Source organism: Elgaria multicarinata, chromosome 19 (genome assembly GCF_023053635.1).
Source record: "Elgaria multicarinata webbii isolate HBS135686 ecotype San Diego chromosome 19, rElgMul1.1.pri, whole genome shotgun sequence".
Lineage (NCBI taxonomy): Eukaryota > Metazoa > Chordata > Lepidosauria > Squamata > Anguidae > Elgaria > Elgaria multicarinata.
Window position 1 is genome coordinate 12,531,506 of NC_086189.1, and position 15,448 is coordinate 12,546,953.

Below are 15,448 nucleotides of genomic sequence, written 5' to 3' on the forward strand. Positions count from 1 at the left end.
CTAAAGACTCTAAGAGTACCTCAAAGTCCCCCTCAATCCCCTCAGTCCTTCCCTTATATATCCTCCTCCCCCCTCCTCAGACATTCTAACTCAACCCACTCAGGACAACATTCTAAGCACCACGGACTTACCAATTCCAGACATACATTAGGGAACTAACTTGTGGGGTGTAACGCCACAGTGCCATCTTGCAACGTTAACTGGCGGTCCATCCAGCAGTGATGAGATGGAGATTTAGAAGGCCTTGCATTGGGCTGCCCAGCTATGTTGCTTCAGGAGACCATCTATGGGGAAACAGTTTGGGCCATCAGCCCTCTGACTTACCAACTGAGCAAACGTCTGTGAAGTGGTCCTCACCCTCTTCAGCATGGATTAGGTCATTCTTGCTCTTCCTTATTGTGGCTCGTTTCAGCACTGGGTACAAAGGGGGACGGGGGAAGAAAGACCAAATGGGACTGTTAGCATTCGGAAGCAGATAAACCCTCTCAACTTGCATACGCTTGGAGACTCCCGTGGCCTCTCCACCTGAAGGCCAGTTCCAGAACAGCCACAAAACCCTAAACTAGTACAAATCAAGCAGTTGACAGCTTCTCTCCCAAGCTCTTATGAGAAGGGTCGTTATTAATTTAGCCTTTCAGCTAGTTTCAGCCCTTTTGTCCCTCTGTGGACATCTTTGGTTGAAAGCAGAATGAGGTTGGAAAGAATGAGTAGCCTTGTGGATGCGTCTCATGCTGCTTTTTCCTATGCAGATACAAGGAGAAGCAGGAGAAGTTTGCTCCCGCTGTGGTGCCACCAAATTCCGGGTGCAGAGCACAACACACGCACACATTTGATGGCCAATTTGGACGGTCTGGCTAAGTTCTACCCATGACCCGGATGTGAACGTTCCTAAGCAAAGTGGCCTACGGTGAGTCCTCTTGGGGTGGCCTGGCCACAGCAAGCCCTCACACGAAGTAGTGCCAGGTAGCCACAGTGCTAATCTCCCACAATGCCCCAGGGCAATGCTACTGACGTGGCATTGTGGGAAATAAATGTGGCAGCTGGATCAAGACAACAAGTGCTCAGAACACTGAATGGCTGGAGATACACACACACACACAAACACGTCCACCCCTAGTTCTAATGAACTCAAAAAGCTTGAATTCTGATTAATTTTTTAAAAAATGGGAGGGGCAGATAACACTGTTTTACTATCCTATTACAATTCTTTTTGAGGGGGAAGCAGAATAATTAAGGAAACATGAAAAACAGTGGAATAGATGAGGAAAGAAACTATATTTATTGTAGCTCAACTTATTGGGGATCTAATGGCTCTCCGTTAGGGAATATTAGAAAAAAGAAAATGTCAGATTTGGATACTCTTCAACCTCCTACGAGCTCAGTATTAACACAAAATAAAAGTAGGCATGTGCACTTCGTCATTTTTTTTTTTAACTGTGCCATGAAACAGGATCATTAATGTCCGTTAGGGGATAATAGAAGGAAAGGACTTGTTTTATAGGCAAGGGTGGTGGCATAGACGAGTGAGATTTTTTTTGTAAAGAAAATATATAACAGAGCTGTCCTCTAACCTCACCCTACTGCTGCAGCAGAATGCATACTTTGCATGCATGAGGTCCCTGGTTTCATCCCAGCCAGGCATCTCCTGGGAAAGGCTCCGTTCTGCAACCCTGCGGGTTTGATGGTCCAAAGGTCTGGTTCAGCATGAGAAGTTGGGGGACCTTTCTGAGCCAAAGGGATGACATGTCTGTAAGGAAGCCTGTAAATATTCCCTGCAGAATCCTCGGGGGTGTGCGGGGGGAGGTACATTCTCTCTCCCCCTTCTCATCCACTCTCTTTCTTTCTCTTTCTCTCCCTTGTCTTTCTTCCTTTCTCTTTCTCTTTCACTCACTCTTTCTCTCTCTCTCCACCCCACCTTCTGTCTCAATCTTCTTTCCTCCAGTCCAATTCTCTCTCTCTCTCTCTCTCTCTCTGCACTGGGATCCTTCAGATCATAATATACGCTGGTCCGTCTCGCACCCACGATCTAGCAACTGACACTTTACATGACTGTGGAAAATATTGGGAAGGTTCTGACTAAGTTGTCTTGCTCCATTCCCACCACCAGAGGCAAGAAGAAGACTTCATTTGTCGCATTTTACAATAATTTACAATAATTACACCTTGCGGGGAAGTCAAGAGTAGCGGACGCGGCTCTCAGAACCAGCTGGTGACAAAGCCGGAGAGAAGACGGCCAATGGCCCATTTTCAAATCCCAGGCACCTCCTGCCTTGGAGGCTGAATTCTTTGCAACGTTAAGAAAATGGCTGGGCCGTTTAAAAGAAAAAGAAAAAGGAAGTTTGTCGTTGCTTTGAATTTAATGTCCCCACCACCAAAAACCAGCCAAGCAAAGGAAAGGCAAAATAATAATGATTCCAGCACTAAGACACGACATGGTGTGGTGATTATACACGGTTTACTTTGAGCAACAGCTTCAGTCAAAGCGTTTGATCTAAGAAAAGCCTCACCATGGTTCCTGGGCCATGCACTGTAAAACGTCCTGCTAAGACCAAAACCTCACGATAACTGCCTGTTCCGTTTCAACAGCAAACCCCGGCCAGGTCTGTTCTACACTGGGTGTTTGGGGGTGGGTGGGTTATCCAACACGGTACTTCTGTTTGGGGGTGGGGGTTTCGTGCCTCCTTCCACGCTCTTTGCAAGCTGGGATTGCATGCAAAGACTTTGATTCCAATGCCGTTCTCTAACAGCCCAGTCCCAATGGGTGTGTCCCACCGGAGGATCCATCACCATATCTAGCTTCCGTTCACCTGAAATAGCCATTCATTGAATTGAGTTTCCCTGGATTCCACACAAGCACCAGCAGCCCCCAAATGGATCCAAATCTGGTAACCAGAGGCCATCTGAGACCTATGACACCCTTGAACTAGGACCCCCCCAAGAACTGCAGCCCCTGAGCTAGACCCCCATTGAGGAACCAGCGTCTTCACCCACACGCCACCCACCCACACCCAGGGCCTCATGTGCCAACCTGTTCCTCACTGCAGGTGTCCTGCCCAGCAAGAAATAATGGAGTGAACGGCTCCACCCTTTTAAGGGACTCCACTTCAGCAAGAGGGCAGGACCTGGGGGAAGTACTCAGAGTGAGGAGCTACATAAGGTAGGCGTGGCGAGCATGTGGCCCTCCAGATGTTGGAGGCCTACAACTTGCATCATCCTTAGCCAACATCGCCAATGGTGAGTGACGCAGTGGGTGACGGATCAACAGCTGGAGAGCCACACATCCCCCATCCTTGATATAAGGGCTAACTTAGCATACACTCCTGTCTCTTCCCTGAGACCTGTCCAGGGTCCTGAAAGACCTCGCTCCAATTGCTCTTGCTTCTTAAGCCCGTTCCTAGTCAGGAGAGTGGCTGCTGTCCCTGCCTGCAACACCCCTGCTTCGGCTGTCTGATCCAGACCCTTGCCTGACCTGCTCCCTCCAGATCTCTGTGTACTCATCCTCACCAGGACTGGAAACACCCTACTCTTTAGGCCCTGCTGGCCTCTGGCCTTCCTTGGAGGCAGGTATGCCAACTCACGGTGTAACCTTGGCCCACCTTTGGACGCTCAACCAGCCACCATGTTGTTACTAGGAAAGAATGGCCCTGTGGTGCTGCAGGAAGGGGGTGAAAGCTGCCAAGGGTGCCCTCTAAAACCCTGACAAGTTGCCGTCCACTCACTGTTATAGCTGCCGCCGCTGCTAAGCTCCACCGTTGCTGTGCCTCGCAGGATTGGGCCTTCAGAAGCGGCCCTCCCTGACAGTGAACGGGAGGAGAGAGAGAAACAACAACAGAGGAAGGGGAAGGGGTCAGGGAGAGGAGGAGGACACGAAAGGATGAAAGATGGTCAGAAAAGGAAGAGGGAAGTGTCCTTTTTTTTTTTACTGCACTTCCAGTAATTGGGACGCCTTATGAGCTTGACATCAAGAGTATCAGTGGAACAGGACCCTCTGCATCTCGGTAGACCAAAGGAACTCATGCATCTTGCTACATCGGAAAGCTTTGCGCTCCTCTGTCCTAGGAAATGGTGAGAGTAAAATATGCCTGTCTGGCGTTGTGTAGGATCACCACACCCTGTTACGTCTTACTGCTTAAAAGTGGAGGGGTCATTGATAGAAGCCATTTAGGAACACTTATTCAGACACCTGCTCTGCTTGGTAGTCTTAACGCAGAAAAAAAAAAACACAAATTCCTTCAGACCTTGCCAGGCTAAGCAAATGCCGGTGAAGTGCCCTGCACACACAAGAACGTAGAGTAGATCCTTGTACCACACAACAACAACTCTGTACAAAATCACCAACCTGACTTCTACAAATCTCAGTGCCACTTCACATGATAGGTAACAATCATCTTTCTTGCAGCTGTACCAGAGGTCCCTATAGCCAATGCATTAAGTGTGATGGGCCAATACTTATTCCTTGATGCCTGAATGCATGGGACAGGACAGCCCATGTGAGTGCATCTCCCTGGCACATGCATCTAATTGGTCATGGTTCAGGGATGTGCAGCGGGGAACACCAGTGCATGCAAGATGACTCTTGGAAAATTCATCTCGAGATAGGAGGGGGTTCCCAACTCATTCAAGAAAGAATGTCCACCCTCGCTGTTACATTAAAAGTCACCAAGACACACACAGCGTATGAAACACAGCTGGATAAAAGAAGAAGAACAGAAATGCAGAATAAAAAGAACCTACCATCCAGGGGGGATTTCTCTTCAGCATTCTTGTCTTCCTCGGCTAACATCACCTCCTCTGAAAACATGGAAAGAACAGAACTCAGTCTCTGATACAAGCACATTCTCAGCCATAAAACAGGGCATCGGAAAGCCAAAGCACCATAAAACATTTGGCTAGAGAGGAACCACAGTAGCTCACTAGTCTGAGCACATGTTTCGTGTGCGGAAGGTTCAATCTCCAACTTCTCCAAAGTTGATGGGACAGAGCCTTTATTCAAAAGCCTGGAGAGCGGCTGGAAGAGAGTAAGCAACATCGGGGTAGATCAGAGGTAGGCAACCTTTTGGGGGCACCATGGGCACAGTTGGCAGTTTGAGCAACAGGTACAGAATGGAAAGCCTGTGGGAGCAAAGCATTCGGATATTATTGATCGTGACTCCCCTGGGGCATTTCTTCAGAGGAAGAGCTTGAACCTCCAGAGCTAGACGTTCCCAGTGAAGAGGGTTCCTCAGAAGACCCTGGCACTGCCCAAGGTGGTCCCGGTCCTTCAGGGCCGATGGCTTCAGATTTCGGTTCTCCTGCTTGACTCTTCTTCTTGGACTGTGTCTTGCATCTGACTGCTTATCTATGTTTTAACCTTGGCTGTGTCCCTCAGTCCTCTCTTACTGGAAATCACTTCCTTGCCTGGTAATAAGTGTGCTTTCACCTTTGTTTGTATCTCATCCACTTCAGCCTTAACCTGATCCCATAATGGACTGAAATCTTTGTGCTTGACCATTTGCCTCCATAAAAGACTCACCGATCGGATTTGTCCCTATATTTGCCTAGCATAGAGACTTACCCAGCCATAGCAGGACATTGTTCCTGTTCTGAATAGCTTACATTGGCTGTCTGTTGGTTTCCAGGCCCTATTCAAGTTGTGTGTTATGGACTTTAAAGCTGATAATTTTCGTGAACTGCCCAGAGAGCTTCCTCTATTGGGCAATATAGAAATTCAATAAATGAATAAATAAATGGCTTGGGACCACATTATCTGAAGAGCCACCTGCACCTATACATAGGGATGGGCAAACAAGTGATGTTGGAGCTCACTGAGTCTCTCTTCATAGAATCACAGAATAGCAGAGTTGGAAGGGGCCTACAAGGCCATCGAGTCCAACCCCCTGCTTAATGCAGGAATCAACCCTAAAGCATCCCTGACAGATGGGTGTCCAGCTGCCTCTTGAATGCCTCTAGTGTGGGAGAGCCCACCACCTCCCTAGGTAACAGATTCCATTGTCGTACTGCTCTAACAGTCAGGAAGCTTTTCCTGATGTCCAGCCGGAATCTGGCTTCCTTTAACTTGAGCCCGTTATTCCGTGTCCTGCACTCTGGGAGGATCGAGAAGAGATCCTGGCCCTCCTCTGTGTGACAACCTTTTAAGGATTTGAAGAGTGCTATCATGTCTCCCCTCAATCTTCTCTTCTCCAGGCTAAACGTGCCCAGTTCTTTCCATGTCTCTTCATAGGGCTTTGTTTCCAGACCCCTGATCATCCTGGTTGCCCTCCTCTGAACACGCTCCAGCTTGTCTGCGTCCTTCTTGAATTGTGGAGCCCAGAACTGGACGCAATACTCTAGATGAGGCCATACAGGGCCGAATAGAGAGGAACCAGGACCTCACGTGATTTGGAAGCTATACTTCTATTAATGCAGCCCAAAATAGCATTGGCCTTTCTGGCAGCCACATCGCACTGTTGGCTCATATTCAGCTTTTCACCACCCTGATGCTTGTTTTGCATCATTCTTGTTTGCATGCATGTTGTCTCATTTTCCAGACAGGAAAGTACCTAAATGCACATAAGAACACAAGAAGAGCCCTGCTGGATCAGTCCAAGGGTCGATCTAGTCCAGCATGTGGCCAACCAGCTGTCAACCATAAACCTACAAGTAGGACACAGTGTAACAGCACCCTCCCACCCATGTTCCCCAGCAACTGGTGCACACAAGCTTACTGCCTCGGGTAATGGAGATAGCACACAACCATGAAGGCTACTAGCCCTTGATAGCCTTCTCCTCCTCCAGGAATTTATCCAACCCCCTTTTAAAGCCACCCAAATGGGTGGCCATCACTACATCTTGTGGTAGTGAGTTCCATAATTTAACTCTGCGCTGTGTGAAGGAGGACTTCCTTTTATTTGTCCTGAATCTCCCACCAATCAGCTTCATGGGATGACCCCATTGGGTTCTAGTATTTTGAGAGAGGGAGAAAAATGTTTTTTTTCCCCTCTTCCATTGATAAAAGCATGAAAATGCATGATTTGGGGGGAATTTGAAGACTTTCTGGTTTAACCATTGTGGTTAAAGCTACGGCTTAATTGGGCTGTTCTCTCTTAATCCTTTGCCCATGCAAACTTCATGACTTCATCCTCTTCAGCCTTTTTTTCCTGCTGTTATTATTATTGGTATTATTGTTGTTGTTGTATTTCTATCCCGCCTTTTTTCCTCCAAAGGAACCCAAGGCGGCATACATAATCCTCCTCCTCACCATTTTATCTTGTTCCCTCCACTCATCCTGCTTTTTGTAACATTTTGCCTGATGCCTAATAAAGGTGTTACCCCTAATCTGGATTTTGTATTTTTTAAAAAAGATGTTTTAAACATGTTTTAATCATGAATGGTACATTTTAATCAGTTTTTAATGTGTATTTTATATCATGTTTTTATACTGTTCATTTTGTACTTTGAATGGTTTTAGCTTTTGTGAACCACCCAGAGAGCTACGGCTATCGGGCGGTATAAAAATGCAAATAATAATGATAATAATAATAGAAAAGAATGTCTTGTTCTAGATTCATTGCTTTATTCTTTACATACTCTTCACTTTGGAAAGGCTGCTCTTTCCTCAAAAGGATGCTCAATCATTTTTATCTATTGTATACTATGCCTTGTTTTCTTCACAATGCTGGAGGCAGATCACACGTATCCCCTTTCTTTTTTGTAAATCACAATACCAAAAACATACTCAAAAAGGAATGACAGTATAAAACACTACCGAAATCGCAGTACCTTAACTTATTAATGCAAGTTGCTTTGATTGACTCAACAGAAAAGCAGCAAATCAAAACTAAATTAAACAGAAGTATGTGGGTTCAGTTGGATTTTTTTTGGTGGGGGGGGGCTTGACTGGATGAGAAGGGGGGGCAGACCACCGGGCTCTTCTAGAGAGGCATTGTGCTAACAGACCAGACAGCAAGACCAAAGGTGACTTACAATGTACTTTAAAAACAACAACAACAACAACAACAACATTAAAACATCACACATTGTAAAACAGTTTTCGGAAAACCAAGAGCAGAGCTAATGTGTTTAACATCATTCCCAAGCCATGCAAAATAGGGGGAGGGCAGCTGTAATAGGCTGCCTAAAACTAAATAGGTTAAGGGCCTCTCTAGCATTCTTAGAGTTCCACAATCAATTTGTACAAGGAACAATCAAAAACATGACATGCTGGTTTTCGATCAGCCGGATCCCGGAAAAAGAAGAATTTAATGAGGCGTCGGCAGCAGCAGAGACAGTCCTCAAGGTGTGTAAATGATTTGACACATAGTAGAAACCGATGGCTAATTAAATCTCAACAGTTATTATGCCTAGCCTCTGCCCTGTACCCTTTTCATTTATAGCAATAGGCCGGCTACCAATATTAGTAATAATTTAAAATATCTCGAAGTGATTCATGGAGCAAAATGAGAAGCTTGAATGATGGAAGGGAAGATAGCAGGGTCCGTAATGAAATTCACAACCCCAGCGCCTGACACCATAAACCTTGCCCGTGTCAGTTGAAACATGGGCCAAATCTACACCAAGCAGGATATTGCACTACGAGAGCGGTATGAAAGCGGTATATAAAAGGCAGGAGCCACACGACAGCTTTATAGCGGTATTGAAGTGCACTGACAACTGTTGGGGCCCCTTGACACATGCCATATACCGCTTTCATACTGCTATATCCTGCTTGGTGTGGCTCCTGCCTTTTATATACCGCTTTCATAGCGCTATATCCTGCTTGGTGTAGATTAAGCCATGGCCTACCTTGTAGCATTCTAAAAATTCAACAGGCAAAGAACATAAGAACATAGGAAGTGCCCTGCTGGATCAGACCAAGGGTCAATCTAGCCCAGCACTCTGTTCACACAGTGGCCAACCAGCCATCGGCCAGGGACCAAGAAGGCAGGACATGGTGCAACAGCACCCTCCCACCCATGTTCCCCAGCAACTGGTGCACATAGGCTTTACTGCTTCGAATATTGGAGCTTCACCATCACTGTACCTCGATGCAAGAGAAAGCTTAGCTTGTTGGGTTTTTGCTTGCCATGCAATCCCTAAAGACACAGAAACCCGCTGTGCCAGTTGGGGCCTTAAAGGGCCTCTTAACGTAAGGGTTGCATTAAGAGGATCTCTTAGGCCCTGGATTGGTATGGGCGGGGGGACAGCTAAGTGCACTTTCTGGGGCCTCCAGAAAGTGCGCAATTCCTCTGTGGCCAGGGGAATTGCACGCTTTCTGGAGACCCTTGAAAGCATACTTTGGTGAGGGCTTGTGAGGCTCGCGCATGTGGCCTGGCTCCTTGAGCGGCATGAGCAGGGCTTGTGAGGCTCGCGCACGTGGCCTGGCTCCTGGAGCAGCGTGAGCAGGGCTTGTGAGGCTCACGCGCATGGCCTGGCTCTTGGAGCGGCGTGAGCAAGGCTTGTGAGGCTTGCGTGGCTTGCGCGTGTGGCCTGGCTCCTGGAGCGGCGTGAGCAGGGCTTGTGAGGCTTGCACGCATGGCCTGGCTCCTGGAGTGGCGTGAGCAGGGCTTGTGAGGCTCGCGCGCATGGCCCGGCTCCTGGAGCGGCGTGAGCAGGGCTTGTGAGGCTCTTGCGTGTGGCCTGGCTCTTGGAGTGGCGTGAGCAGGGCTTGTGAGGCTCGCGCGCATGGCCTGGCTCCTGGAGCGGCGTGAGCAGGGCTTGCTCGAACATCAGGCCGGTGTAGAGCTCTCCAAACCCTACTCTTCACTGGACTCACAGCAAGGTACCAGTCCTTTCAATAAACCCAAATGCCAACCATGCCGTTAAGAAACACCAGTGACAATGTACATGGTCCCCACAGGGCTATTATCCGCTGCATGCAGGGCAAGCAAACCTGCCCATTGTTGCACATTTCATCTCCTGCATCAAGTGGCCCAAAGCCCCTTACATTGGCCAAACCAAAGATTACACGGGCACAAATCAGACATTAAGCATAAGGGCATCCGTAAGCCTGTCAATGAACACTTCAGCCTCCCCTCAATGTACCATCATGGCCTTCAGGACGACAATTCTAAAGAAATGGAAATGAGGGGTTCACTTAGAATGTGAACAGAACAAGAGACAAGGTAATTTGATTGTGCTGATCAGGGGCTCAATAGCAACTATGGTTTCTACACATAATGTAACGACATGGCATATTTTGTGGTTAGTTGCTGTCTGTGGCAATACCCACCTTTTGGTCCCTTAGGTATGTCTGGATTTGTATGTCTAGCGAGTGCGGTATGTTTGACTGAGTGGGTGTGGCTGGTGATGCTGTGAGAGAGGGGGAAGGAGGAGTATAAATAGGTTGGCTGAGGAGATTGTGTTAGTTGGAGGTTTGGTTTTAGTCTGGGAGTTTTAGTCTGGCTTGTGCCTCATGAGAGTGCTTGGTGTGTGAGGAGTGAGAAGAGATAGGACTTTAATGGACTTGGGATGGTTGTTTTAAATTTAAAAATAAGCAGGTTTGATCTAAATAGAAATACCAAAGATCTGTTCAATTTCAATATACTTTGTGTTCTGTTACCACAAACCACACGTCAGCTCGGATTTATTACCGGCTATCAGTTACCTAGGAAGGTTGTGGGCTCTCCCACACTAGAAGCATTCAAGAGGCAGCTGGACAAGCATCTGTCAGGGATGCTTTAGGGTGGATTCCTGCATTGAGCAGGGGGTTGGACTTGATGGCCTTGTAGGCCCCTTCCAACTCTACCATTCTATGATTCTATGATATTACACAGTGTAAAAACATCTAACAATACACCCACAGTTCACTACCTCAACAATAGAACCTATTTTTCCTAAACCCTTTACCTTGTTCCCTCACATATAGGGGAGAGGTTGGGTTGTTTTTACCCTTTCCTCAGACTTTTCAAGAGGTGGCGCTTGCCTTGAGAAGGGTGTGTTAGGCACGGCCTTCTGCGTGAGGTCGGTGTTGTCGCACTGTCGTTTAAGGGAATGGAACGGTTGCTGCAGGTCTACCCATTCAACTGCCTTTTCTAAGTCGAGGCCTCGAGTTCCACTTATACTTTCTGATGAAGTGGGCTGTAACCCATGAAAGCTCTGGCACATTTATTAAAACATCTCAAAATAGCCCGTCTATATTTGTGCTACATATAATCTTTAGGGCTTTTTTTTTTCTCAGATAGAATGCATTGTTTGTTTGTTTGTTTATTTATTTATTTATTTATTTAAGAGATTTCTAGGCCACCTTTTACAGCCGTGCCCTCACAAGCTGAATCAAAGGAGTCAAATCCTTGAATGTGAATCACTGAAGTAATAAAAACATATCAACATTTCATAAAACGCCATAAAAACGGTACAATCTGACAACAGAGACTCTATGAATAACCACCCAGACTCGTAACCTTAAAAACAGTGGAAACGATTTTCAACCAATGTAAACAAATTTAATACAGCAGCATCCAGAGATACTAGGAGAAATCGAAGAGTGCACTCTTGTCAACACTGAACTTTGGTCTGACTTTCCAAGACAAGCTATGTGTTGTTGTTGTTGTTGTTAATATCATCATCATCATCATCATCATCATCATCTTTTAGCCTCAGTGTGTAACACCTGCTGAAATTCCCCTCTCTAGACAACTGTTAAAGATACAGGAGCCCTGCCCTCCTTTCCATAGGGTCACCCTAATATAAATAAACTATCCATCAATCAATTAGTGAACTTACACCCACAGACGTAAGCTCAAATGTATGCAAGAAAAGCACCAAGAGATCATTCATAGCAGCAGGAGATGAAAATAACTTGCTAATTTAACACCTGTAGCAGGAGAGAGAACCTTGGTCCCAATTGAGTTCTAAACAAGCACACAAATTTACGAGCCTCTTTTTTTCCTTTTTTTAAGTGCAGTTCAGGGACCTTGTAAGGAAAGGACTGACAGCTTGAATGGGGATTTGGGTTTCATCAATTCCCCCCTCCCATCCCAAGATCAGAAACTCTCTCCTTCTTACCTGCCTTAAAGATCCATTCCAAGTAGCCATTGAGCTCCCTTTCTATCTGCTGCTGTCTCCGGAGTTTTAGGAAGGCGCGCCGGTTTTCAACTCTCTCTCGTTCTTTGGCAAACTCACTGCGGAGAAGGAAACAAAACTATGTGACTTTTGCTCTATCCTCAGACTTCAAACAGCCTTTCTGGGCATGCAAAAGGGCCAATTCTTTCTACCAATCCTTCCTAGGAGAGTACCTCTTCAGAATGCAGAACTGGAAGGGTTTGCAAAATGAACGTGCCAGGAAGAAAACTAGGTGGGAACTCTTGACCTTGACGTTGTAGCTTCTTTGAGGCACAGATGTTTGAGGGGAAAATGAAAATACATTATCCGCCACCTGCTTTTGGAGCAATACAGTCTCAGGTAGGGAATGTTGACCTCCCTGGGAACTCACCTTGCGTGTTTGCCAAACTCTGCCTGGCCAGCCCTCTTCTGGGTGAATCAGCCCGGTGAGCGCTTGGCGTTGTGTGCATCCAGAAAGTGCACAATTCCCATGATGCGCTGTTAGCGTGCTGAGGGGAATTGCACACTTTCCAGAGGGCTCGGACATGTGCTTTCTCTCCCTCCTCCCCGTGCCCATCTGGGCCTGAAAGGGCCTCTTAATGCTTGAGTTAGAATCACAGAATCATAAAATAGTAGAGTTGGAAGGGTCCTATAAGGCCATCGAGTCCAACCCCCTGCTCAATGCAGGAATCCACCCTAAAGCCTGACAGATGGCTGTCCAGCTGCCTCTTGAAGGCCTCTAGTGTGGGAGAGACCACAACCTCCCTAGGTAACTGATTCCATTGTCGTACTGCTCTAACAGTCAGGAAGTTTTTCCTGATGTCCAGCTGGAATCTGGCTTCCTTCAACTTGAGCCCGTTATTCTGTGTCCTGCACTCTGGGAGGATCAAGAAGAGATCCTGGCTGTCCTCTGTGTGACAACCTTTTAAGTCTTTGAAGAGTGCTCTCATGTCTCCCTTAAAAGGCCCTTTCGGCCCCAATGGGCGAGGGAAGGAGAGGCACAGGAAAGTGCAATTTCTGGGCCTCCGGAAACTGCGCAAATTCCCCCAACCGCTTGCATTAAGAGGCCCTTTCAGGCGCTAATGGTTGGGTGGGATAGCCTTCTGGCCTTTAAGACCTCAATCCGCGGGGCAGGGAAGACTAATGCAATTTCCCCAAGGCTAGAGAAATTGTGCATTTTCCCCTGTGCCCGACAGGACACACACACACACACCGTTGTCAATCATGGGGCGGAAATCACTGGGGCCTAAGAGGTCTGAGCATGAGACATCCAGAGAGCTCACAGGGCAGATTTTAAACCCATCCCTAATCTCAGGAAGATTTCTTTTTTTCAGAGAAGAAGCAGTGACGTTATCTGATGCAGCATCAGAGAAACTGATCTCGCAAATGAATGAGGAGATGATGAGGCTTTCAAGTTTTACTATTGTTTATGGTAGATTAGCCCAGACGAAGTCAGGGCTAATATAAACTGGAGACTTCTCTTTTTTCTTTGATGGGGTCCCTACTTCATGCTAGCAATTTAAATGAGAACAGAATCTCGAAGATGGTTTACATTTCTAATAAAAAGTTAAAGGTTGCATTTCAGCTGGCTTTTATTAAAGTGTTTTATCAGTTGAACCTATGCAGTCAGAAATAAACACCGCTGGATTCAGTAGAGTTTTTCTCTAACGTAGCTGTGGACAGATTTGCAGTCATACCAAATAAACTTAATGCCATGATTTTATCAGTGCCTTGTGTCTGTGTTGTATAATGACATTTTCAACCAGAGTGTTCGCTCCTTTGAGTATAAATAATAGAAACGCAAGAGATATATGTAATTTTATCTTATTTAACATATTTATGAATTGCCCCTCTGCCCACAGGGTGCTAGAGGCAAGCTACAACATTCAGATGAAAAAGAGAATAAAACTAATACACCATAACAAAATAAAACAGTAGCTGTATATTCATCACAATAAAATCAGAAAATGACATAAAAAATATTTAAAAGCTCGGTGGAACAATATGTTCTTTCACTGCGTCTCTAAAGAAAAATCAAGAGGTGACTTGTCTGACCTCTTTAGGGAGCGAGTTCCATTGTTGGGGTACTATTACAGAAAAGAGCCTGCCCAGAGCCTTTTTAGGTTGCGGGACATATAACAGGGTCTCCGGTAACACCCACAAATTATAGGCAGTGTCATATGGGAGCCAGTGTGGTGTAGCGGCTAGAGTGCTGGACTGGGAGTCGGGAAATCTGGGTTCTAGTCCCCACTCGGCCATGGAAACCCACTGGGTGACTCTGGGCCAGTCACAGGCTCTCAGCCCAGCCTACCTCACAGGGTTGCTGTTGTGAGGATAAAATGGAGGGTTTTCTACACCGTCCTGGGTTCCTTGAAGGAAAAAAAAAAGCAGGATATAAATGCAATAAATAAATATGGGAAGAGGCATTCTTTCATAGAACCTGGTGCTAAGCATCTATCCTGGTGACATGGCTATGAATTCTCCGTGGGGTGTGGATCTGGGGGCAGTTTTGATCAGCTTAAAAAATCAACTGGCCCTGGGTTTCAACCCTAAAAAAGGGAACTATAATTAACCTCCTTTGCTGCAACGAAAATCCACCAGGAATTGGGGTAGGTGGGTTTTAAAGGAAGAAGCCATCTAAGATGCCCCAGCTGATAAGCAGAAAACACTGCCCATACATTGGCCTCCCTCTCCCAACTTTGCACAGCCCAGAAGCACTGGGGATACTGGGTTGGGACCATAAAACATGACTTAGGGAGCGATCCTATAGGATTTTTCAGTTTCTTGGTTTCAAGACAGGGCTCTGAGCCAGGAAACCATGCTCCCCTCCCTCTTGTAACTGGCATGCAGAACACCATGCTGGCCACCTCTCTGTGCTCAGAAAACGGAGTGCAGAGATGGGGAAAAGGGGGAATTCCTGTGGGCAGAGAGGGGAAGAGCCCAGAGCAGCTAGCTCCTTGCCTCTCCCTCTCCAAAGCCTCTGCTAGACAGGCAAAATTGACCATCTAGCCAAAACACAGTGTGGGAGGCAGGGTGCAACCCATAGCATTGCGCTCTTTGAATCACAGAGCTGGAAGGAGCCATTTAGGCCATCTAGTCCAACCCCCTCAATGCAGGAATCTAGTTTTAAAGCATCTTCTAACAGAAATATGTGGTATGCCCCTGCAATCAGCCGCTGTACCAGAGGACTAGAGGATGGCCAATGTAACACCAATTTTTAAAAAGGGATCCAAGGGGATCCAGAAAATTATAGGCCAATTAGCTTAACGTCTATTCCAGGCAAATTAGCTGAAAAGATTATTAGAAGATAAAATTAGAAAGCATACAGAAGGACAAGCCCTGCTGGGGAAAAATCAACATGGCTTTTGCAAAGGTCTGCCTCACTAACATTTTAGAGTTGTTTGAGAGTGTCAATAAACACATGGATAAG

At 46.5% G+C, this 15,448-nt stretch overlaps 1 protein-coding gene across 1 annotated transcript in view; it reads right to left on the reverse strand.

Moving 5' to 3' along the window:
- Nucleotides 1-15,448, reverse strand: part of CACNA1B (calcium voltage-gated channel subunit alpha1 B) — a 292,665-nt gene that overhangs the window by 153,830 nt on the left and 123,387 nt on the right. The window contains exons 8-11 of the mRNA XM_063144790.1: nt 11,983-12,098; nt 4,735-4,791; nt 3,720-3,794; nt 325-414 (exon numbers count right to left, since the gene is read on the reverse strand). Of these exons, the coding sequence (XP_063000860.1) occupies nt 325-414; nt 3,720-3,794; nt 4,735-4,791; nt 11,983-12,098 (338 nt within the window). The remainder of the gene's footprint in view (nt 1-324; nt 415-3,719; nt 3,795-4,734; nt 4,792-11,982; nt 12,099-15,448) is intronic.